Raw genomic sequence first — 24,491 nt, 5'->3', positions numbered from 1 at the left:
CTTCCATTTCCACATCCACACAAACATACCAGATTTGAAAGATGTTTTTCTCAGAATCACTTGAAATAGTAAAACTATGATTACTTTTATTTCATAATGCTACATAAAGCTGATTTTTGAACAATAGGAAGTAATAGGTGAAAATAAGTTATTTTAAAATCAAAGATTGAGAGGCTCATAAGACAGTAAACTATAACTTACAAGAATATATAACTTCATAAATTCTAACAGCTCTGTGCAACATGCTAGCACCTGTACAGCTTAAAAGAAAAATCAAGTCCTCCCTCCTGCAGCAAGAAACCCAGAGCTAAGGCTGAAAGCTCTGCTCTGTTTTAGTCCTGTTAATCCCCATGGAACAGCTTTAAGTCTTGTTGAGGTGCTGAGTACACAAGGCTGTCTTCAGCTCATCTTACTTGTAACTTCCACCCCCCACCTCCCATTTGAGTGTCAACTGACTCATTTCCAGTAAACAGAGAGCTACTGCAGACAGTCCAACAAGTCAAAGGAGTGAGCCTTATGCACGATATAAAGATTTACTAGGGCTACAGGCATGTGAACATGCATGCTCCACGTGGAAACCTTCCAGGGAAACAGCTACCTCACCAGGCTTAGACTGTTTCCTCCCACCGGTGATGTCTCTGGGACAGCGTGCTACACTACCACGAGATGGATCCGTTACCTCCCTTCCTTCACCCACTGCTTCTTCTCCTAAGGAAAGGGGGAAAGCAGGAGCTCGAGACGCACTGTTTCACTTGTCAGAATAGAAACTAAATGTGAGCTTTTAATTAGATCTACATGACCTCGCAAAATTTTACGGAACAGTCTTCTAACTTATCTTGGTTTGTACGTTTGCCATACGCATGTACAGAGGGTTACAGGAACATACAGGACACTAGCAAGTTGAAACTCCTTTACACGTTTGACACATCTCATCTCAGCCTGCTCTCCCTGCTAAGGCTTTACAGGGCCAAATGCCAAGATTAATTGCTGCAGATTTTAGTTTCACTACTTAGAACTCAGCAGCTCTTAGAATGTAAAATAACACAACACTTCTCACAATTAAATCTGAGTATTTGTTGGAAAAAACCACACTGGGTTTCAGTAACACAAACATCTTGAGTGGACCTGAAGTGGACTTTTGAATGTTTAAAGAAAAACATTACATGGTATTTTAAACCAATTATATAACCTTGGTGGCATGTTCAAAATACAACTGTAAAACCACAAAAGTCTCAGATAAAAGAATTTCAAACCAGCAACAATATCAGAGACATCATTTCTGTAGGAAAGATGTATTTGAAGAAATCAAGACACTGAAGCACCTTCTCATCCTTCAAGTCATTAATTCAACCATTTTCTGAAACAGAAGGGAAAAGTAGGAAAAGACCATAAAGAGCTGCAACTCTTAAGAAATACTATTCTCAATACACCTGTGTTCAACCACAGCAGCTTTCCAAATCAGAAAATGGTATTTTGCTAAATCAATTCTTCCCCTTAGCCGAAATGTCTTTAAGGCAGCCAGACTGGAATCAGCATACGATCCAGAGAAGAGATGGATAGCAGGACCCTTAATCTTTAAGGCTCATTAGTTCAATTCAAGTAATGGCTGTTTGGAAGCCATCACACACAGTCCATAGGAAACATATTAGACACTTAAGCCCGTCTCAGAAGAGAAGCTACAGATTTTGTGCCTCTAGAGACGTTTTTGTCAATCCCTGTCAATTGCCCCTGAAAAACAAATTAAAATAGTTTGGTACAGCACGGAAATTTGCAGTGACATTGTCAATGTGCCTTAGTAATCAGGTCCATTCTTCCAGCATTACATACAATTAAACTGAAAATAAACTGGTCCAATAGTAGTGGGGAAAAAAACCCACAGCCTGTTTTCCTGCATACTTGTGCCCTATTTCCCATGTAATCCCTCATTGCAGGGAGTTATTGATGGGGATTTGTAGAGTGATCACACATCCTCTGCCTCCCCAGGAAGTCAGGCTGACAAATGATTGTTGCCAAGATCGTAGGAAGATGAAAAGATATAAAAATAATACCAAACCCACATACAACCATGAAAGTTCATTCTGGCACTTACCTGTGTTTGCATAAATACCAAATATCCCCAATGAGCATTAGGATTTATGTATGGAGAGGAGAGAGAGATCATGTAATTTGTGGAGACAGTCCAACTATTCACTAGCACTCTATACCATCATAAGGGTGGGACACGACCAGAAAAACCAATATAAAATCAAAAGTAGAACAAAATTTACTGATTTACCTAGGATAGGCAAGAACACAAACAAAATATTCATAACTACAGAGTTTTTCTTACAAATGCGTTACCAAGACACCAGTTCATATTCTTCTTCATATTAGGGTAGATCTTTCAAGTTACACTGATCTCTATATTGGCACCTGGCTAGCATACTGGCTATTAGCTAAGTATATATATATAACTTATACCCCAAACAAGTCATCTGTTAAAATTTGAATAGTACTTGCCCGTATTCTATTAACTTTGTAGCTATCCCGAAATAAAAGACATAAAGGCAAATATCAAGCAAGCAGGTATCAGAGGTACAGTTATTCTGTCTGTGCACCCTTGTTGTACACAAGGTCACCCAACATCCCACCAAGAAGCCTGCAATACTGCAGCCTGCTTGCTCCCTCATCCCAACCTCTACATTTTGTTCCAAATTCTATTTTAAACAGTTATATCTAGCAAATCTTAATTTTGCCTCTTTTAGAAGTCATTTTCCAATAGCTTACTTACCATTAAAAACCCTTTTTAAAGATTCAAAGCATTTCGGTATGCTCATCTTAAGGAAAAAAAGCACAGGCAGCTCAACATGAAGGCCCCCAAAAACCTGGGGCGCACTTGCAATGAAAGTCTGAAGTATGCAGAAGTCTCATTTGTTCAGTCTTTAAAACAAGTTAAAACCAAGTCTCAAATTCAGTAATGAAAAAAAAACCCATGGGTGAAAATAACTCTCTGCCTGTAAAAAAAACCCACCTGTACATCTAGAAGAATTAAATTTTGCCGCTAATATGATCTCAAGTACTATCACCCAGTCAGTTAAACAAAGGAGAAATGAAAAAAATAATTCACCTTAAGGTACTCATGTACCTTAAGAAACGTAAAGTTCACCCCTTCTAGGATTCTTCACAGGAACACAACTATAATCTAACATACTATCGTATCTAAATTACTTGATATAAAGATATATTAATCCAGTGGTGGGAAACTGTCAAATCCTAAATCTATACTGATCTCGCAAGGAGATCTTTAAAGGTCAGACATGGTAACTGTGTATCTGACTATGAAAACAAGGAATAGTTATTTTCATAAAATATTTTTATTCCCTGAGATTTGCTGGTCTCCAGACTTTTTGTAAATTAGAAATTATGGAACTCAGTATGCTGGGGAGCAATATTCAACACAGTGGAACTAAAGATATACTTCTAAAAAGCAGGATCTTCTGTTTATTCAGTTGCCAGAACTTGATGAATATGTGCACTGGATGAAATGTCACACACAGGTGTTAACTCAGCTATTGTTTTGAGATCTTCATTCTAAAACCTTAGCAGAGACAGTCCAACATCAACAACAGACCTTTGAAAGCTGAACAAAAATAGGTGGATTGTTTCTCTGCATCTATCGGCAATTCCAATACAAAGTTTGTTTGGTCATTGGAAATGTTGTATACCATAAATCTGCATATCAACCAAAATGCCTATCACTAAAGCTTTGCTATTATTTTTAACAACTATATAATGCCAATTTTGAGACTGAATGGCAAATTATTTGAAAAAATTTTTCATAAAATATTCTACTGAATTCACACACACAGTAAATACATACACTCACCCCACTGATCCTGGCATCAATATCCATGATTTTTACTTTCAGGCTGCATGCTCTATAACAGCAGCAACATCCAATCCTCCTTCCAAAGCTCCCAACGTATCAAAAACTGGTAATAAAACATTTTCTTATCACAACACACTGCTTCAGCTGACCTTCCTTATTACCCTTTAAATCCTCTGTTTGTTCCCTTCTCAAGATTTTTACAGAAGTTTTTTGGTGGCAAAGCTGTTTTGACTTATTTATAACCCCTTACCATTATATGGGTTCATCGTCTAATGCATAGGAAGGGTGAAAGGCTACAAAAGATGAGCTCTGGTAGCCAAACCATTTCTAGTGACTGTAGCAGGGGTCATTCTGTAAATCTAACCGAGGCCCTACTGGTGATGAATCAGCTCTCGGTCTGCTTCTTTCACTAGTCATTTCAAGCTGTAGTTTAAAATACGTAAGGAAATTGGCCAAGGGCAGTGCTGTGGAGCACAAATTGACACTGCAGCCAAAACAAAGTGTCACACAAATGGAATGGTACTCATCAGGATACAATAGTGGCTTGCATAGAACCAAACCATCAGCACATTAAAAGAGCATAACTAACAATAGCATATTGATATTTTGGAACACTGATGGCGTAGCCAGACACTACTTAAAAACATCCCATGTTAGCATGTGACCGTGACCATGACCACAGAGAGGGGGAAAAAAAAAAAAAAAAATGGGAGCAGTTGCAAGCAGAAAGCATCCAAGTAACAAAGCACTACCTGATCAGTTAGTCTCCTAATTCCCCAATATATATATATATATAAGTGTGCATGCATGTCTGCGCATGGATGTATACTCATACACATTCATTTGCAACAATACCTGTCATTTGGCACAAATCCAAATTTGACTCTAGCAAGCTAAAGCATTTGCCCTGAACCTGAAGACATCTGGATGGGCGTACACACAGAGGTGGAAAACAAAATCTGCTGGTAGCTGCTCCGCGTCCTTTGCTGTGACTATTTTTCTATTTTAAAATATCTACATTCACTTTAAGCAAGACTCACAGAAAACCAATTAATATGAAGTACACGAGCAGTAGCATTGACTCAACCGCTGAGCCTCCATGCTGTACTGAGATTTCACCTTCATTAATTTCAGTCATGCATGGTAGTGGGGAGGATACAACTTACCACTTCAACAAAGACAGAGAAAGGTTTAAGGACATTTCAACTCAAGAGCTGGCTTCCCAGGAGATCCATTTACTTAATACATATTGTGACTTACAGATGAGGTGTATCGCTTCCATTAACTACAATGCAAATTGAAGTTTCTACTTCCGATTTGACTTCTTTAATGGGGAGTTAATGGTTCATAAGAATTCATAGCAAAAGAGATTAATTAATCATTGCAGACACATGCAAAACTTTTAGGAAATTCATACCTCTTCCCACCGTACTCAATTTAACCATCTTTCTTGCAGGACCAGTTACATTTGAACAGAAATTTTAACTTTCTAGTTTTTAGCAAACACCGAATCAAGCATTAAAAAGCTGAGGAATAAAGTTTATTATGCCATTCAACTAGAGAGCTGCAAGCTTCTTGTTTCTCTAAATTTTTGTTTATATTTCAGATTACTCTATGGTCAGCATCTAGCCTTAGTTTCAGCTGTCGTTCCCACAACATTCTGCAGATAAGTAACTCACGTGCTGTAAGCATGTAAGAATAAAGTGCTATAAAACATGCCAGTAGTACCTATGTATACTCAGGAATACTGGACGACTTCCCAACAAGGTGATACAGGTACAATTATTTCATAAGCATCAAATCTCAAGACTCCTTCTACAGTATATTCATTGAAAAAAGATGAAGAAAAAAACCACAGTATTGATTCCAGACCCCTCAACTATTTAGGTATCATATACACCAAACTATTTTAACAATAGTTGACTAAAATTGCAGCACAAATTACACACAGAAGTTCTGCTATTAAAGAGTAAGACCTATCATGGATATTGTAATCTCATACCATTTAAACACTCTGAAAGAAAAAAAAGACTTTTTTTTCACTTGATATAAGCATGATATAAACATGATAGAGTTCTCTACTAAAATTTACATTGCACTGTATAAGTTACTTTACAGCACTCAGGCTGCATTACAAAAACCAAAGTAAACAGGAGGAAAAAAAAAAAAAAAAAAAAAAAAAAAAAAGAGTCCTGCTCAGCATGTGGACACAAATACAAGGGGAATTTCATTTTGCTGAGACCAATCATCATTTTTTCAGCAGACATGATTGCAAGAAAAATCAGCACAGGAGGAAGAAAACAGCCTGTTTTTAAAAGCCACTCCAGTACCAATTAACAGAGCTCTTCAGCACATCGGCATATTAACAATTGGGGTTTTTGGTTCTCTTAGCAGTAAAACCTGCATATGCTTAACCGTCTGACCTTGAGTAACTCCCAACAGCAAGCAGTTCCCCCAAGGACAACAGCAGAGAGGTTCCACCAGCATGAGCTAGACTTTGTTCACCATTTCAAGCACCCACATATGATAAATCGTAACCACATGCAGCACACAACTGTGCCTAGCTTATGAGGTTAAAAAAAAAATAAAAGTCACAAAGGAAAAATCAGGGAATAGTAGTAACTTGGTATCAGGAGTAACAGCCACCTCTAAAAAGCACTGACTCTAACAGCATAAAGCACTTCATCACATTACAGTATGCTGCATAAATGCAGTACTAAGACTACAGATCGACAGTTTGAGAACTGTATGATTTGACAGGAAAATTCAAAAAAGAGATTAATTTTCTTTTGAAGTTTCCATGACAACTTGCAAGTTCTGCCATTTCAGAGGTACCCATAAACTCATGTTATTAAACTTAGAGCAAACCAACAAGCAACCTCCTAAATGCTGCATGTGAAACCCAGAAGACAGCAACATTAACACTCCTACAAAGCTTCAGAGAAAGGTTTCAGCTTTCCCTAAACACAACAAAAACAAAGACTTACCAGAACTTTGTCCTCCAGTAATATCATACTGACACAAGAAGTCAGACAATAAAAAATAAGCTGGTGTATTAGCAACAAGGGAGCTAAACTACTGTTGCATTACAAATAATTGTGGTCTAAATACTTGTCTAAAACTAAATGCATATTCACAAGAGCTATCTGCAGTCAAAGACCAAAGTCATCAAAATGTGTAATTTTCAGGAAGAAATGACACCTCTCAGCATTTTGGGTCACTGTCACCTTTCCACCCGCAATGCCCGTTAACAGGTTTTCAGAGACCAGCCCTCACTGCCGAGCTGGACACGGACATGCCACTAATCCATGTGTGCTTCTACACCCTGATCAGCTAACACAGGGGAACCAAAGGGGTGTCGCGGAAAACCGAGGTGCACTCACCATTCCGACTTTCTTCATCAATAGGCACTATTGTGGCTGGAGGACCTGTTCTGGCCAATTTGCAATCTATAAAGATGAAAAAAGAAGTTATTTCTAATTCCAGAAGAAGGATCTTGGGGTTTTGTTGTTGTTTTTTAAAACAAGTCAGCATATTCGCTGTACTGAAGACAAGTATTCATTAAATATTATGTACGTATAGACTACAATTGTTAGCTAAGCTACACTGACAGAAGATCAAAATCTGAGCTGTTTGCTTATCCCTTACTCAGATACTTTATAAAGCAAAGAAAAATCTGATAGCAAAGGATTTAACATCACAGACGCTGACCCATATTTAAAATAAATACTTAACAGCAAAAACTTAATATGGTTTGTTCTGTTATCTCTTATGTGAGCCTTCCTTTCCACGTCATGAACACACACACCCCCGGATCGTTGTCACATACCACCACAATACAGTTTGATGGCTACACTATAAAACTGTTCATGTCTTGCTCTAAATATCACCAGTGATCTCAGTGAAGCAGAAGTCCTTCAGGACAGAGATCATACAATGGTAATTTAACCCAAAGAAGTAACACAGGAACGATTAAAAGCTATAAATCGTAATTAAAGCTTCACAACAGAAACAAACATAATTTGCATTTAATTGCAACAAAAGGATCTAATTAAAGAGAGTGAACAGAATTTTAATAATGTTCTAAAGAAAATAAAAATTAAAAACAGACAAGCAATGTTCAGGAAGTTACATTTTGCCATCTTACCCTCATATTGCCAGTCTGGAGTCAAAAGTTTAGAGTCATCAATGGAAGCAGAGCAGAATAACGAAAGAAAATAAGTAAGATTTGGTTGGTTTACTCAAAATATAGGTTCAAAGACATAAAGCAGTACATGCAGAGCTAGCAAATGCATAGGTGTAGTCTTAAAATATATAAAAGCATGTATACTACATGTGATGACTATATTTAGTGTAGAAAACCAAATTGCTCACAAAATAGATGAAAAACATTACCTCTTTAGAGCACGCAGAAATAAATGTTAATTAAGAAGCGCTTTTCATTTTCAAAGAGCCTCACAGTACCACTGAAACAGTGTGATAAGAGAGAACCATTCTCCCCCCCATTTCACCATGGAGAACTGTATATGAGATTACAGTCCACATTTTTAAAGGCATTTAGACTCTCCTCTGATCCTCCCGACATGGCCCCGGCCACATGGTTGGCTACACCCCATTTGTAAGAAATGACAGCTTCTAATTGGTTTCTAGCCAAGGAAAGAAATGCTGGAGTAGCACTGTTTGTTTGGGGGTTTTTTGAGAGGCAGGTCTAAACACTTTACACAAAAGTCCCAACAGAAAATCATCTGTAAATTAAACACAAGAGCAAGCAGAGGTAAGATGCTATTTCCCAGCTTACAGTAAAAATTACACATTCATTGACTTCAAAAGAATTGCGCTGCAGCTAATTACAGACTATAATTACCCCAGCGCAGACAAGACCTATGAAGGAAGATCAAAACAGTGAAGCTTTTTTTCAGATCTCCGTTTAGGTGAAGCCTCTAAAGGCCATCTGCATGGCACAGTGATTTCCTCCAGCAACAGCTTTGCTATTCAGCTGATGAGTTCAACTGCAAGACCAAACTTCTAAACACCAGAGTAAGGATTGACAGAACAGCATTCCTTGAGGCTGTTAATATTTATGAACAGCCTGAACAACACCTGAATTAATACCAACGATAATACAGTCACAGTGAACTGTAATTACTTTTTTTTTTTTTTTTGAAAGACAAACAGGCAAACCTTGCTCTGAAGGTAAAATACAGAGAGCTTGTGTGGGTACCCACCCACTCGCCTTCCTTACAGCAGTGACGCTGTTTGCAGAGTTTCACAAACCCACCCCATTTGCTACCTTAAGCAGTCTACACAAAGTTGTTAAAATGAACAAATTCTCAGTATTTATTCCTTTTATTCTTACATGCTCTAGTTTGAGCATAAATTGAATATTTTCTGTTGATAATTTTAAAGCTTTTTGTTTTGAAGGCATTACCAGAGCAAACAGATCATCTGAAAAACTATGTCTGTCATTTCATTGTAGTTTCGTATGAGCATATTGTGTGGGAAGATAAGCAATGTTCGCATATCTACACGAAATAAGGATTTTTTTTTTCCCCCTCTGTTCTTTTTTTCCACCGGATGCTACAAAAACAACAGGACCATAACTGACACAACTAACCTTTTCCAGAGACGTGTTATAATTTTCTGCAAGTTCAGGATTTGGCTAACTGAACAACTCTTCAACAAACTCTTTGTTAGGGCAACGAAGCTCACCCACACAAAACTTTTACTGAGACTTTGTTTTTATGAATGGTCCCTGCTATTCACCATTGAACAGTGATCACTGCACACACAAACAAAGAGAAATCCAAAGCAGGGACTATTCTAAAAATTGCATATGCCTTACCAAAAGAATAAACACGATTTTTTTGAAAACTGAATAAGCCTTTTCCCCATCATCTATGTTTCCACGATGATGTTTTCTCCTTGGTGGGTGTCTCAATGAAAAGTTCACCCAAATCAGGCCAAACTATAGTTCTATTATTCAATAAGCAAATTATCAAAATTACAAGTCAATCACATGTTAGCAGCCTTTTCACAGGACTGGTTTTCCACCAAACACATCAGGATTTCCAGAATTACAATCAAAGCAGTTATACAGTATGTTTAAAATGAATGTTCAACATTGAAATCTGGATATAGAGAGTCTCAGAGAAAAGGCAGACTATACGGTTAAGTTCAGCAACTTGCAGAAGATTTATTGCAAGTGTGAGCAGGTGAAGCAATAAAATTTATCATGAGATAACTTTCAATGAAAAGAAGAGATTAGAGCAATAACCAAAACTATTTCTACAGCTAGGGGAGAAAAAAATAAACAGGATGTGTAGTAGAAATCTTGCTGTAGATTACCCTCATGGCGGCAACAAAAAATTTCTGAATAAACATGTAGTTTCATTGCATAGATAAGAGCTTACAGATTATTTCATATAATTTCAACCATGTCAGTACTAGCCAAATATCAGATTGCTTTTTAAGATGCCTGTCACTCCTCCCTCCCCTTCTCAAACACCGAACCTAATAATGCCACAGCCTTATTTAGTTTCACATTCATCACCATACACTAAACAGGTATATTTTAAAATTGTAGTCTTACACAAAGTTCCAGTTCAAATGGAGACAAAAAGTTTAATTAAAAAACTTAAAGACAAGTTACATGTTGTAAATACATGGGTGGTACCTTTTTCCCCCTCGCAAAATACAGTCAATAAGCAGCAGCAGCAAGAAGACCTCAATAAGCAATAAGCTCAAGCACTGTGTTGTATCACCAGGCACCACAGCCAGAGCTGGTGGGAAATACTGGATACGTGAAAAAGAACATCTTTAGACTGAGCCAGCTGCACAGAAAGGTTATTCCCATCATCAGGAGAATGGAGAGTCCACCCTATAAAGATGACAGAGGCTTGAATTATTTAGTCTAGGAAAACGAAAGCTCTCTAGAAATACACTCGGGTAAATATCAAGGAGGAAAAATAAGTTACTTAAACTAAAGAGCAATACCAGCGCAAAGAACACTACGAGTGCAAAGGAGAAATGGCTGCATGCTGCCCACAAATTTTAAAAGTATGTTTCCAGCCTGAACTTTTTTTTTTTTTTTTATTATTGGCAGAGAAGGTAGATCTTGAACACTATTCCACAGCAGGAACAGCACAGAAATGCAGCTTCATCATTTCTGAAACACACCTTTGTTTGCTTATGAAAGAGATTACATGAAACGCACCTCAGCCATCTTATGACACAGGGCTCAGTTTTTCCTCAAGTCTTATTTAAATGTTCCTCAACAGAAATTATTTCAGCAGTAACAGATTGCTTTATTCAACATAAACAAGCATAGATAATTGCAGCAGCAAAGGTGACTTATGAAGGAAGTTATTTACACAAGCCTTTACTTTCCCGTTCTTTTGTTTTAAAGTGCCCTATGTCTGACTGTGGGCCCAGGTATAAAACTATTAGGTTTTTTAACTATTCCCATTTCACGCTGCAGATCATTTCCAGAATACTGACACGTACCTAACTAGCAATTCACATTTTTAAGAAAACAGCTGCAATTGCTAAGACAGGATGGTTTCTTTCCATCACAGTTTCTCTGAAAAGAGGCCCTGTGCCCCATCAAACAGCAGCCAGCGAGCAGCAGCAGGGAACCCCACACAGACAGACAGAGGCTGCCTGACTTGTCTTACTGACGGAAGGAACCTCTGCTCTGCTGGAAGCTCAGGGAGAAGCGACACGCTGAACCGTGGTCTAGTTGTTCTACATTTCTTTGTTGTAACTTTCTCAACAAAAAGCAAGTTATCCTTGAAATTCCTGGGCATAATGGAGCTGTCATGGAAGTCAAAGCATCCTAAACTGAGCACGCTAAGAAAGGCAGAAAAGACACTACATAAATGAGCTTCCCTATCTACAGTTTTCACGATGTGTTTTATGTTTAAGCAGCAGCACTGGTAAATGTAATCATGATGTAGCAGTGCTCTCCCCTCAGGCACCTTACAGAAAAGGCAGTAGACATCAGGCAAATAAAACTTAGTAAATAAAACAACAAGCTATGAAGACTTTCCTAAAAGCTTCCAGAAAAGCATTTTTGTTCCTGTCATTAACTTCACTGTTTCATCTAACTAGTATGTTTGCTTTACAATTATACGATCAAGGCAAAGGCAGATAAATAAAGGGCCTGTCTCCTTGGGAGCAAAGTGAAAATCTATTTAACGAACTCTTCATGGAACAGTTATATGGCTCAGATCCATTTGGTTTCTGATGGCCAATTTTCATTATTTTAATTTCTAATTATTTTTAATGAGATGGCTCAGAGAAAACCCTCAATCATTGTTCCAGGTAAGATGCTCAGCAAGGTCAAACAGCCTGAGCCAAAACAAACAAAACAACTTGAACAATCCTATACTCTGCCAGTGAAGAGCTGCCTGATCATCTTCCTTTCACCTCGTCCCTGCCCTCTCAAAGCCACTTCCCTTCCAACTGTGACATTACTTGGAGGACTTCTATTTCAACTTCACAGCTAAAGTAAACAGAAACATCTATAACAACGTAAACAAATGTTATTGAATTGGCTAATAGAAAACTTCAAGCATTGGGAACTGACATGCAACACAAAAAGCTCTAAAGACACCTGAGTGAAGACAGTTGTGTGACGAGCCAGGTGTCAGAGTGCCTGACAGCCAAAGGCCCCTTCCAAGCACGGCTCCCCTACAAGTGTGGGGCCTTGCAATTAAGAGCAGCACACTTTCCCTTCCCAAAATCTCTTCTCTTCATTCCCACCATCCTGAAGGCCCCTGCATCTGAGGGGGAACTGCAGGGAACTGCATCCTCACAGCCCCTCGCTGCCAGGGGACTCCTTCTCCTGCCATCTCCCAAGAGACCAATTCCTCCACAAAAGTGTTTCAAAGGACCTTACAAACCAGTCTCCTGCTCCGAGTCACTTGAGGGATGCACCTCTTCGCCACTAGCTGTAGACAGAGCTTACAAGGCCACAGTAGCCTTTACAAATATCTCCTTAACAACATTTCCGATAAGCCCCATATTCAAACGCTTGCAAAGACAGCTGTAGCTTCACACACATTTGGAAGGTGTCTGACAATGAAGACGCAAAGTTAGAGGTAGTCACAGTGACCAAGAATTGCCTATAATATCCCCCTACTAAACGTGATTACTTGGAAACCCCAAATAACCATTCATATACTTCATATATCCCTAAATTCCAGCTAAATAAAACACCTGAATTAGTTGGGAGCAGTGTCTGAAGCTGGCTGTTCTGATCATTAAATCATATGACTGCAGGGCATACAATCACATCAGTTGCTTGAAAGTTTGATAATGAAAATGGCTTGCCCCACAAAGCCTTATAAATTTAAGTGACTATAACCAAAAAAAGGTCTCCCGTGACACTTGAAAGGGAATTTGTGGTCCTAGTAACAGCACACCTTTTCTTAAAGTTCAATAACTTAGTCCTACCACATCCAAGACAGAAAGACTTTTACCCCAACAACAACAAAGCGAGCTGCCCTTCACAGAGTACAGCACGCTCATCTGGAAAATAAGCAGCCAACCTGAACCTTTCTGGGGACATTATTCTGTGAAATAACTGTCATCTCCTCCTAAGAGCTCCTGAAATTAAAACTGAAAAAAATCCACTTCAATATGCTAGTCACCAACTCTTCTTCCAGTTGCTTCAGAAACACCTGATTATTACTCCAAGTTATTTCACATTTTAGCTTATATTCAGTTTTGCTATATATTCAGAGAAGTAGTTTTGTTTGTTTTTACTTAAACAAACAGTCATAAGGAGCACAACAGGCAATCTCAAAAAACTGACTCAGTTCTTAGCAGATACGCAGACTTTTTATTTAACAAAATTCTAGTCACTAACTACTGAAGGAAATTATTTTACTTGTTGGCAGAATAAGATTTCATTCTTTAATTTGTCACTGGAACAAAGATCACACTCTAAACAAGGCTCTATTACTCTTCAGCATCAGTTCCTTACTTACCTAGGGCTTCTGCCCGAGTCAGAAAAATCACACCATGCAACTACTCCGCATTTATGTTTCAGCCACTTTTGTTGTATTAATGAAGTTCAGAATGTTAAACTTAAGAATTACTCAGTATTTGCCTGTACACTTAAATCCAAGCTAAAAACATTTTGAAAGGTGACGTGTGTCACACTGACAACAGATTTCTTGTAAAGCTGTGAACTCAGAGAACAGAATTAAGGCCCGACAACTAAATAAACCATATTTGTTCAACAGGAAAAACTCCAGCCTACCTTCAAGCACAGCCCACAAAAGCAATATTCCAAGAACACAGTATTAACTCTTAATTATTTTTTTCTTGTTAACTTGTCCAAGCTCTTTCTTAATCCATGAAAGTGTACAGCCTCTACAACATCTTAGAGCAAGCTTATTTTGAACCTAGTTGCTGCTTGTTCACATGGTACCATTTCATCATGGTGCAGGAAGAAACAGTGTCCAACCGCTACCTACTGACTCTCCACAACTTCAATAAACCATTTTATTACCCTTAAATATTGCAGCAAACAATAATTTAAAGTGAGTTCAGGATTCTGATCCACTTCAATGACTGTGTGCTACGAATAATAAAAATGGTAATATGGAAAATTTAATATTAAAATTGGTTGCCATCTTTAAACAAAGTCTTTGCAACTCTGGAGCCTCTAGGCAAAGAGCCCTGCTGATGCCTCAGAATCACATCAATTGCACTGAGATAATTTTTAAGCCGTATGTGCAAATATAACAATAAGGCACATTAACAACATTACAGAACCAGTGAGCTTAACCTTTCTTTAAAACTAATGTAGATGAACACAAGGAATAGTTCTCAGGCTAACATTACATACACCATACAGTATCGGAAATACCATGGCAATTTAAGATGTCACTGTCTCCTGGCTGACCCTACTGCTGACCTGGCAAAGCAGAACATGTCGACATTTGAATTAAGCCAGCTCATTTTGTCCTGATGTCCACAAGGTGACCGTGTGCGGTCTTTTAATTTGGCTCAACTGTTTGAATAATAGCAGCTGATGACAAAGTGGTAACAAATGACTGGCAAGTGAGATGGGAGGCTTTGACACCTGGATCCACCCCTGCAGTTTCTGAAGCAACCGTCCGACCACAGCCTAACGCTCAAATAATTTCTCTGAGTATTGGAATTACAGGCCCAGCTGTCCACCTGTGCTCTGCACCAAAGGAGACACTAAAGCCACTTTGCTATACATGCGATTATAGAAAAAACCTTGGATAGTTCAACACCAAATGCTGGGAAGTCAACCTCTGTCAGAATGAAACACTGACAAGTCATTTGGTACTACAAAAAGCCTGACACAGCAAGCAAGCCAAAACTTTTTTCCAGAGCCAGAAGGGTGGGAGCAGAGTTCGAGAAGAGCCTAAATGAACAGAAGGGAGTTTTCTAGTACCTAAAGTGGAGCTAAAAGTCTCGATTTTTTAAGTTTTATTTCTTCCCTTCTGCATTTATATGCATTTTAATTTTGCTCTAGTGAGACTAAAACAAAGCAAACACTCAACATTCAGCAGCACTCCTTAGTTCAGGGAGAGCAGTAAGCATTAAGCTGCAGCCTTAATTTCAAGCATGCTCTTTTTTTCAACTCTGACTTCTTTCCATCTATGTTGAGAGAGAAAGAAAAAAGAGCTTGTGAAAGAAGGTTTAGGAAGTCAAAAGTATTTAAAGCCTTTTCTCCCCCATTTCTTCTGCACTGTTAAGCTCATAAAACACTCACATAAAAGTCTTAGAGATATACAGCGAGAACCACTAAAGTCTAGTCCTCAAGCCCAAGCCACTGATAATACTGTGGCCATTTTAAATAAGACATTAATGAGAAGTCATTAATAAAAAAATAGACACATGATTTCTGCCTGATCACTGACTGGAAATTAAAGAGTTTGTGCATGTGCCACTGTGGTGGATTGACCGTGGCTGGACGCCAGGTGCCCACCAAAGCCGTTCTATCACTCCCCCCTCCTCAGCTGGACAGGGGAGAAAAAAATATAACAAAGAGCTTGTAGGTTGAGATAAGGACAGGAGAGATCACTCACCAATTACCATCACAGGCAAAACAGGCTCAACTTGGGGAAAATTAACTCAATTTATTACAAATCAACCTGAGTAGGGTAATGAGAAATAAAACCAAATCTCAGAACACCTTCCCTCCACCGCTCCCTTCTTCCCGGGCACAACTTCGCTCCCAGATTCTCTACCACCCCCACCCCCCAGTGGTGCAGGGGGACGGGGAATGGGGTTTACGGTCAGTTCATCACATGTTATTTCTGCCGCTTCATCCTCCTCAGGGGGAGGACTCCTCACACTCTTCCCCTGCTCCAGCGTGGGGTCCCTCCCACGGGAGACAGTCCTCCACGAACTTCTCCAACGCGGGTCCTTCCCACAGGCTGCCGTTCTTCACAAACTGCTCCAGCACGGGTCCTTTCCACGGTGTGCAGTCTCTCAGGAGCACACTGCTCCAGCGTGGGTCCCCCACAGGGTCACAAGTCCTGCCAGAAAACCTGCTCCATGGGCTCCTCTCTCCACAGATCCGCAGGTCCTGCCAGGAGCCTGCTCCAGCGCGGGCTTCCCACGGGGTCACAGCCTCCTTTGGGAACCCACCTCCTCCAGCGTGGGGTCCTCCACAGGCTGCAGGTGGAGATCTGCTCCACCGTGGACCTCCATGGACTGCAGGAGGACAGCCTGCCTCACCATGGTCTTCCCCATGGGCTGCAGGGGAATCTCTGCTCCGGTGCCTGGAGCATCTCCTCCCCCTCCTTCTTCACTGACCTGGGGGTCTGCAGGGTTGTTTCTCTTACATGTTCTCACTCCTCTCTCTGGCTGCAGTTTCTGTGCCCCCTGCAACTTTTTTCCCTTCTTAAAAATGTTATCACAGAGGCGTTACCACTATCGCTGATTGGCTTGGCCTTGGCTGGCGGCGGGTCCGTCTTAGAGCCGGCTGGTATTGGCTCTGTCGGACACAGAGGAAGCTTCCAGCAGCTTCTTACAGAAGCCACCCCTGTAACCCCCCCCACTACCAAAACCTTGCCACACAAAGCCAATACAGCCACGCAAAAGACATCTCATGGAACAAAGCCAAAACACCTGCACTAATTGATTTATTAAAACATTGCCAGAACAGAAAGTGCCACCAGGGTAGATTCTGAATTGCTGGGGTGGTTAGAGAGGGTACAGGCTACTGAGGAAAGAGAACCAAGTGGTTCACAAGGCAGAGTATCAATGAATATGGTAAAACCTCAAGCCCACGGGTTTTATAGATAGAAATTCCCAGCAAAGCTCTTGGGAGTTTGTGACATGCAGGGAAAGTAGTAGTGTGCTCTCTGCTTTATTTAAACTGGAGATGCAAGAACTGAAATTCTAACAGACTATGGCATCGGCCAAGGTTAAAGCACCTCACATTTAAATCGGCTGGAAAATATATTTCTGTTTTCAGATGCACTTTATTCTCAGAAATGCCCCAATTGCTCATTAAGGAAACAGTGCTTTCAAAGACCTTATACTTACCTCCACGTTTTGTACTTCCACCGCTCATTCAGTGGGGAACACTCACAGAAAAACCCATGAAAGAGTCTCTCTAAACATCTCGATTTACAGAACAAGGTTCCTAATAAAGAGCTACATAGAACCATACATTTAAATTGAGTAACTAAGCAACGCAATTTAAGGGGAAAATGTCCTGTCTTGTTTCCTGTGTGACTGAATTCAGAACTACAGCTGTGCAATTTAGGATAAGCTTGGCATAACCTTTACATTAGCAGGCTTGTACTACAATTGCTCTGTATTGAAAATAGCATAAGAAGGGCTTTCACAGACTATTTTCAGCTCTTCCTGACAGACATCTCTAATTGTACAAACTGGGAAGGAACAACAGCAAACTTGAGTTCGATTCAAACACATTTGTGATGCTTCTTAAACCTACACTGAATTTCTGTGCTTTGATTCAGAGTGGCTCAGTTAAGCACTACTCTAAAATTCATAGCTCAGAAATTAAAAGACTCAAGTGAAATATGATCTAAATGTTAAAATCTGACTGGAGCTGAATTTGAGTTTGGTTTTGTTTTTAACTGGACAAAAAGTGAGGCTGATGGATAATCAAGTACAAAAAGGACATAAACCAAATAGAGAGTATTATTGTAAGCTCTTGTTCCCACAGCCTCAGAAAACGAGCTTTTATACAGAATATGCAACCTGAGCAGCCAATTTATTTTGTAGCTTTATTTTTCCATTCTTCCAACTCTTTTTTTTACAGATATAATATCTATAAAGCGTTTGGTACGTGAAAATTGCCCTGCAAGTGCTGTGGATTGCTATTTTACTTTTACAGCTTTAGAAAAATGCAGTACCATCCATCTTTTGGGCAATATTCTTTTAGATTGAAATAACTTTCCATTTTACAAGCAGTTTTGGAGTTGACAGTGTCTTTAAAAATCATACTTATGCCTGAAAACACTGTAAAACACATAAAAATATGATACTATGCCAAGTAGCACCTAAAATTGCTATTACCAAATGTAATTTTTAAGACCATTAAAATGCAATGGATGACTCCTGAAGATATTACAGCTATTCTCAAGTGCTTAAACCTCAAAAGTTGACTAAACCTGCTTTTAACCATTACTATGCACTGAGCATTAAAATGTCAGGCTGTTTTCAATATTTTTGAAATTGCATTTTCCCTGTTACCTGTGTGATGCATGAGAAAAAAGTTTCATACAGGAGGATGAAAAAACATTTAATATTTGGAATTAAACTGAATCCAGGTACTACAAGCAAATTTTAAAGTCACAGCCTTTTTAACTGCTGTATAAAAGCAGACATTTAACTACTAGTACAAGCAACTCGGAAAAAGCAGTTGGAGATACTTGTAGCCTTTCATATTGTTGAAACTTCTTTACGTGCAAATAAAAAGGGATTAGCATTTATTAACTGAAACATAGGAGAGGACACAGCTAAACGGCCTATAGATGAGCTAATAATATTTGGCCTTCCCCTGTTCCTAAAGGGTAAATTGGTGTCTTTTAGACTTTAGGCTCAACATTAATGTTCATTGCCACTGAAATCACAGTTAATGATCATGCTTCTCGCCTTCCCCTGAGTAGTTTCTCCCGTTTCAGCCCAGGATTCTTTTTGTACAGAACAGCAGAGAAAACATAAGTTTGTCTCCCAGAGAACTGATTGAGATTAGCTGAGACAAAAGAAAGAAGCATTAAAAGGAAGTTTAAGATTAAATTTAGGGAAAAAAACCCCAAACCAACCCACCCTTCATGAAATTTTGCTATATACACAAGAATATTTTCATTTTTAAAGCAGATGTAAAATTTTAGAATATTACATTACCATATGTGAGTGCCATTGAACCATATTCTTGAGACTATTGTTTCGGCGGCTTTCTTTAAAAAGCAGTGCTTTATAAAGTAGACTAGAAAAAAGTTATATTGACGTGAAACCTCAAACTCCCTTTAGATTTTTAAGATTATAACGGACCCCCCCATCCTAAACATCAGCAACATTCACATGTTATTAAGCAAAAAACAAGAGTCAAGTTGTCAAGAGGCCTTCAGTGGTAGAACAAGAAGCAGCTGTTTTGCTCCTCTGAAGTCACCTCTCCCACACTGAGCACTAGGTGCTATAAATATTTAAAAAGTTCAAGAAAATTCCACTTGGTACCAGATGTGCCAAATCTACAGCAGGTAACCCACACCCACCTCCACCAAAAAACAGGCTGTGCTAATTAACCTGCCAGTTCTAGGATTGTTTATGTTTCAGGTAATTAACTAGCAATTCTGTGAACATTTACATATTGTGCCTATAAATATCTTTCTCATGACATCTCTAATGAAGTCAATGTTGATCAACAACTTCCTGTAATTTAATCAAGACATCAAGCAGCAGCGACAGAAGGCGAGAAAGTTGCTTTGCTGCTCGGTAAAGCAATACCCCGCTGCACCCTTCACGGAAATAAGCAAGACAACTCTTTACCTTAAAAGACACCCTACTCTTTCAGCTCTTCAAGTACTCAACTCAAAAGCTGCTAAAATTAGCCAGTCAAAATAGACTTCCACAACTACATCTTAATTACAACAGCACAGTACAAATTTTCTCCATGGCAAATGCAACCCTGTTCTGGGAGGACAAGCTGCCACATCCTACGGCCACAGGATTCCACTGGATTATCCAACACCCATGCCAAATTATCCCCTACTCCATCCCTGCAGAAACGGCAGCCATCTGCGTGACTGAGGACTGACCTGGAGGTTTTTACATTTAAAATACGGATGCTAATAATGCGTCTTAACTAAATCACGATTAATTACCATTGAACAGAGTCTTGAAGACAGACAGACACTGTGCCTTGGTTTTGAAAGCAGAAAGCTTTAGACATTTCAAGTAAAAGACATACATTGTAGCCAACATTAGCGACCAAAAACACCCCAAAAGGCCATAAAAAGGGCAAAAATCCATTTTTTAAGCCTATTTCCAAGCAGACGTGTGGTAGTAGAATCCAGGAAACAGCACGTAATGAACTTACTCCTTACAATCAAGTTCCTGTGGCTTAATAAGGTTAACTTATTTTGCACAGGGGATGTTGACACATATTGACAGATGTAAAAATTAATTAGCCAAGGATCTGGAAAATGCTGCCCCCACAGCCTAGGTGAAAACGTACAGAGCTGTGAGCAGAAAGCAGGCTTCAAAGTCGCAGACAGAAGGTCCTTTCCCAAACAGAAAGTTAAGGCATCTAAGATACCTTGCAGCTCCTACATGCCACCCGACTGAGTCACATCCATTTGCATGTTCCTCATCCATGAAAAATGCAAAGTAATAAGACTTCACACAAAGTGTCATCCTTTGAAGTATCTGTTTAATAAATTATGGTCCAATGGATTTAATAATTGAAGTCTGAACTGCTTTCTGCCCATCATAGATCTACACTGTGTCTAAACAGTCTGAACCTGAGCTAATTATAAAAGCAATAAGGACTTTAATGTTGAATAGCTACAAAGAGTTATTTGTTTTCCTTCTGGTTAGATGCACACTTTTCATACCTATTTCATTGAGCAAAAAATGATACAATCTTAATTTTCTAATTAAAATTCTTCCCATCTACAGTGATAATCATACCTGTTCTTATACAAGTTGTACTTTGGCTTCCTGGTCCCAGGGTTTATTATTCACATTTTCAGGCAAATTCACAAAACATCTCCCAGTTCTAAACATAATTTGTCGGAAAAAACGTGGAGGGGGGGCTTTGCACAAAACTTATGTGCATTCTTCAAAATGTATTTTAGAAAAAACCTCTTGGTGAAAAGCAAGAAGGTATAACTTAAGCCTCTTTTTTGAAGCATCCATTTAATAAGCAAACTACAATCAGAGATGAAAACACATCTATGGCATCATCTGTTACTCCTGCCAGGATTTGCTCATAATCATGTTTGGAAAGCTTGGGCCCTATTAACTCAAAAATGGTCTGGTAAATGCAAAATATTTACAGCCTTTGTTTGTCTTTGAACCAATTTAAGCTTTATTTTAATAAATAGGATTTTAGGTATCTTCTCAGTAAAGCAACTATGCAAGGAAAAAGTATAGGATGAGACAAAGGACTATTTGACTCAGCACCCTTCAGCAGATGGTGGTCACTAGCACCCATCTGGATAGGAGGCCCAAAACATGCCAAGCACCCCTAAAACACGTTGTTAAAGCCAAGCAAAATGTCTGATGCTGGTGCTGGGCTCTCCAAGCTGTATACACTAGAAGACTTCTTCCAGAAACTTACACACTTTAGCATGATTTTTTGGTGGGTTTTTTTTTAATAGCACCAGCAAAAAAGAAGTCCAAGCACAGTACATCTGCTGTCTGAAACCTTTATCATCAAACAACAGATAAATTGCAAGAAGAGAGTCGATACATTTCGGCTACATTGAAAAAGACATTTCATATCCCTTGCAGTATGACTCCAAACCCTCAAAATATTTACTTCTCAATTTTTACCTACTTAGAAAACAGCTTCAAAAATAAACACCTTATAGGACATACCGATTACCATCAAAATCTCTACCACTAATCTCTTGCAGAGTTAAAGACATAGAAAAAATATCTTTTCCTGAAACAGACACAGTGATGGTACCTTTGCGCTTCCCAAGAAGCCAAATAGCAAAGAAATATCATAAAAACAGTTAACAAATCTACTGCTCCTGGTGCTAATAATGAGAATAGGTAAATTAGCATAAAATGCAAGTTCAGCTTCTTATTGCAAAGGCTATCAATTTTTACTTTTTTTTTTAAAAAGGGTATTTGATGGCAGAAATTAAGATTGATCAACTGTTCTTGTAAAGATACAGCTCTCCTCAGTGTTTCAGCTCCTATGAAAAACCAGAAGTACTGAAGGAATATCAGCTTCTGCCCATCAACGATCCTTCTTTCCCCTCCAAATACATATGTACACACAAAGACTTCTCAAAACTGCATTTGACTAGAAAGGACAGTATTAGTATTAGTAAGTGTACTTAAGTCAGTCCAATCCAAGTGCATATTCAGGGAAGATTAACATCAGCAAGGATGGGCTGCAAAGAGAATATGCTTTTTTCTTAAATTACAAAAATATAGCAATAATTTGGACCCACAGGCTACAAAGAGGCCATCAGCAGGACAGAAGTGATGCCTCGAAGCTGGACTCAGTTTCATCTCTACAGCTGGAAATACAAGGATATAGGGGAACTTTCAAATTCTTCCTAAAAGGTTTCTACCTATGAGATAGCATTGAAAATAACCCTGCAGATGAGACAGCAATCGCCCAGGTATTTCCGTAGGTTTTAAATGCATTCTTAGCATTCAGCAGTGCCAAAACCTATTCCCCTCCTAATCCCATTCAACCCTTTTTTTGATTTTATCTAGCACACAGGCACTGATAAAGTAGTACACCTGACACAAAAGTATTCAGCTTCTACTCTGTATCCAGGCTAACTGTAATGGAGAGGTTGATTAATTTTGTATTAGCCAGAGCCAGATGCACAACCGAAAATAAATCCCAAGCCATTGATTACACTGGAAGAACAAGAAGATAAGGCATTTTCTTTTCATACCTCTAATACTTAATTGTCCAAAGGGTCTACCTACAAGGACTGTAAGAAAACAGCTGAGCATAGCTATGGGACTTTTTAATTATTATTTTCTGTGTATGATTGTTTATGTTCTTTAAGTATAAAGTGAAATTTTATTTTTTTTAAAGATTCTGCTTCATTACAGGTTTATTTCTGTATAATGAAGAAAACAGTCGTTTATCTGAAGCCATTCACTCAGTTTCACTTTCTGTGTCAGTATGTTCATAACTATTTTAATTATCAGACAAAAACAGGTTCACTGATTATATGGAGCCGTGTGAAGACCATGCTTGTAAATGTCTGGCTTCATCTGCAGTTTGTGTACTGAGCAATTCAAATACATTTAAAAATACAGTAGTCTCCATCACGTTTCTTTGAGCACCCAGAATGTTATTAGGCAAGCAGAGACTCTCAGCACCTGTTAATCACTACCTCCTTAGCAGAATAAAAAGACTAAGGCTTGAAGACAAAACAAACCAAAACTGCTAAGCCCCTGGAGCTGTAAAACCACTAGCCCGAGCCGCTATACCCATTGGTGTTATTAACTAAACAGATAAAATCGTAGATATGAGGAGCAATTGACTTGAGCAGCATCCCAGAGGCGAGCTTCTGTGTCTTCCTGATTAGCTTCATTCAATTATGTCTTCTTAATTGCTCATGTGCTAAAGCTCATTAAATGAAAAATAATATTGCTTTCCTGCAGGTTGTGCACTTGAGATTTGAAAAATGGACACCACTGGTGTACCTTCGAGATACTGCCAGAGAGATTTCAAAGAGCAGTTACAGCCCATCGAAAGCAAAGTAGACTGCTATTTTTTGTGGCCATAGGATCCTTAATCTCATTGTGAGCTCAGTGACAGAGTATTTCTCATTTTCTTCTAAACTACCGGTAAATTTTCATTTTAAAATCATTCAACTTCTGCCCCCCCTGGATAACCAAAATTTTAGAGTTAACCTTAACACAGCAGCTCATAATTTTAACAGCACCAGAAAACAAAACAAATCTTCGGGCTAGTCTTCAGCTTTATAGTGTTAAACTGTAAACTAATGCAGCCCAGAAAGATGAAATACCATAACTACACAGAGCTACACTTTACAACTTCTTCAGTTCTCTTTGGTGAATTGAAGTTTCTCCTTCAATATCTGTTCACCCAGATATTATTCCAGAGCATTTCTGAACAAAAACTCTCCAATGTTCCCAAACCCCATTGCACATGTAAAAACACCATGATTTTTGCTGAAAATACTATGTTATTACACAGACCAGCAAAGAAGAGGCAAGGGGTTTGGTGGTTTGGTTTGGTTTTTGGTGGTGTTTCCCCCCCCCCCCCCAGAAAACAAAAGTTAATGCTCCTAACCCTATTTCTAGCAAATGAAAGCATCTTCTTCACATACTCTAACATTATGCTTAGCAGGACTTGCAGATGCCCCATTTAATTGAACTGGAATAGATTTCCTATTAAGACAAACATATTTTGTCAGCATCT

At 38.9% G+C, this 24,491-nt stretch overlaps 1 protein-coding gene across 1 annotated transcript in view; it reads right to left on the bottom strand.

Annotated features, from left to right (window-relative positions):
• PCDH15 (protocadherin-related 15) overlaps positions 1-24,491 on the bottom strand; it is a 369,468-nt gene that overhangs the window by 330,412 nt on the left and 14,565 nt on the right. Inside the window, exon 2 of the mRNA XM_010566632.1 lies at positions 7,252-7,317. Within this exon, the coding sequence (XP_010564934.1) occupies positions 7,252-7,317 (66 nt within the window). The remainder of the gene's footprint in view (positions 1-7,251; positions 7,318-24,491) is intronic.

Source organism: Haliaeetus leucocephalus, unplaced genomic scaffold (genome assembly GCF_000737465.1).
Source record: "Haliaeetus leucocephalus isolate CR32 unplaced genomic scaffold, Haliaeetus_leucocephalus-4.0 Scaffold216, whole genome shotgun sequence".
In the NCBI taxonomy this organism is placed as follows: Eukaryota; Metazoa; Chordata; class Aves; order Accipitriformes; family Accipitridae; genus Haliaeetus; species Haliaeetus leucocephalus.
Note: the sequence above shows the minus strand (reverse complement) of the source record. Positions and strands in the feature narration are given on the sequence as shown.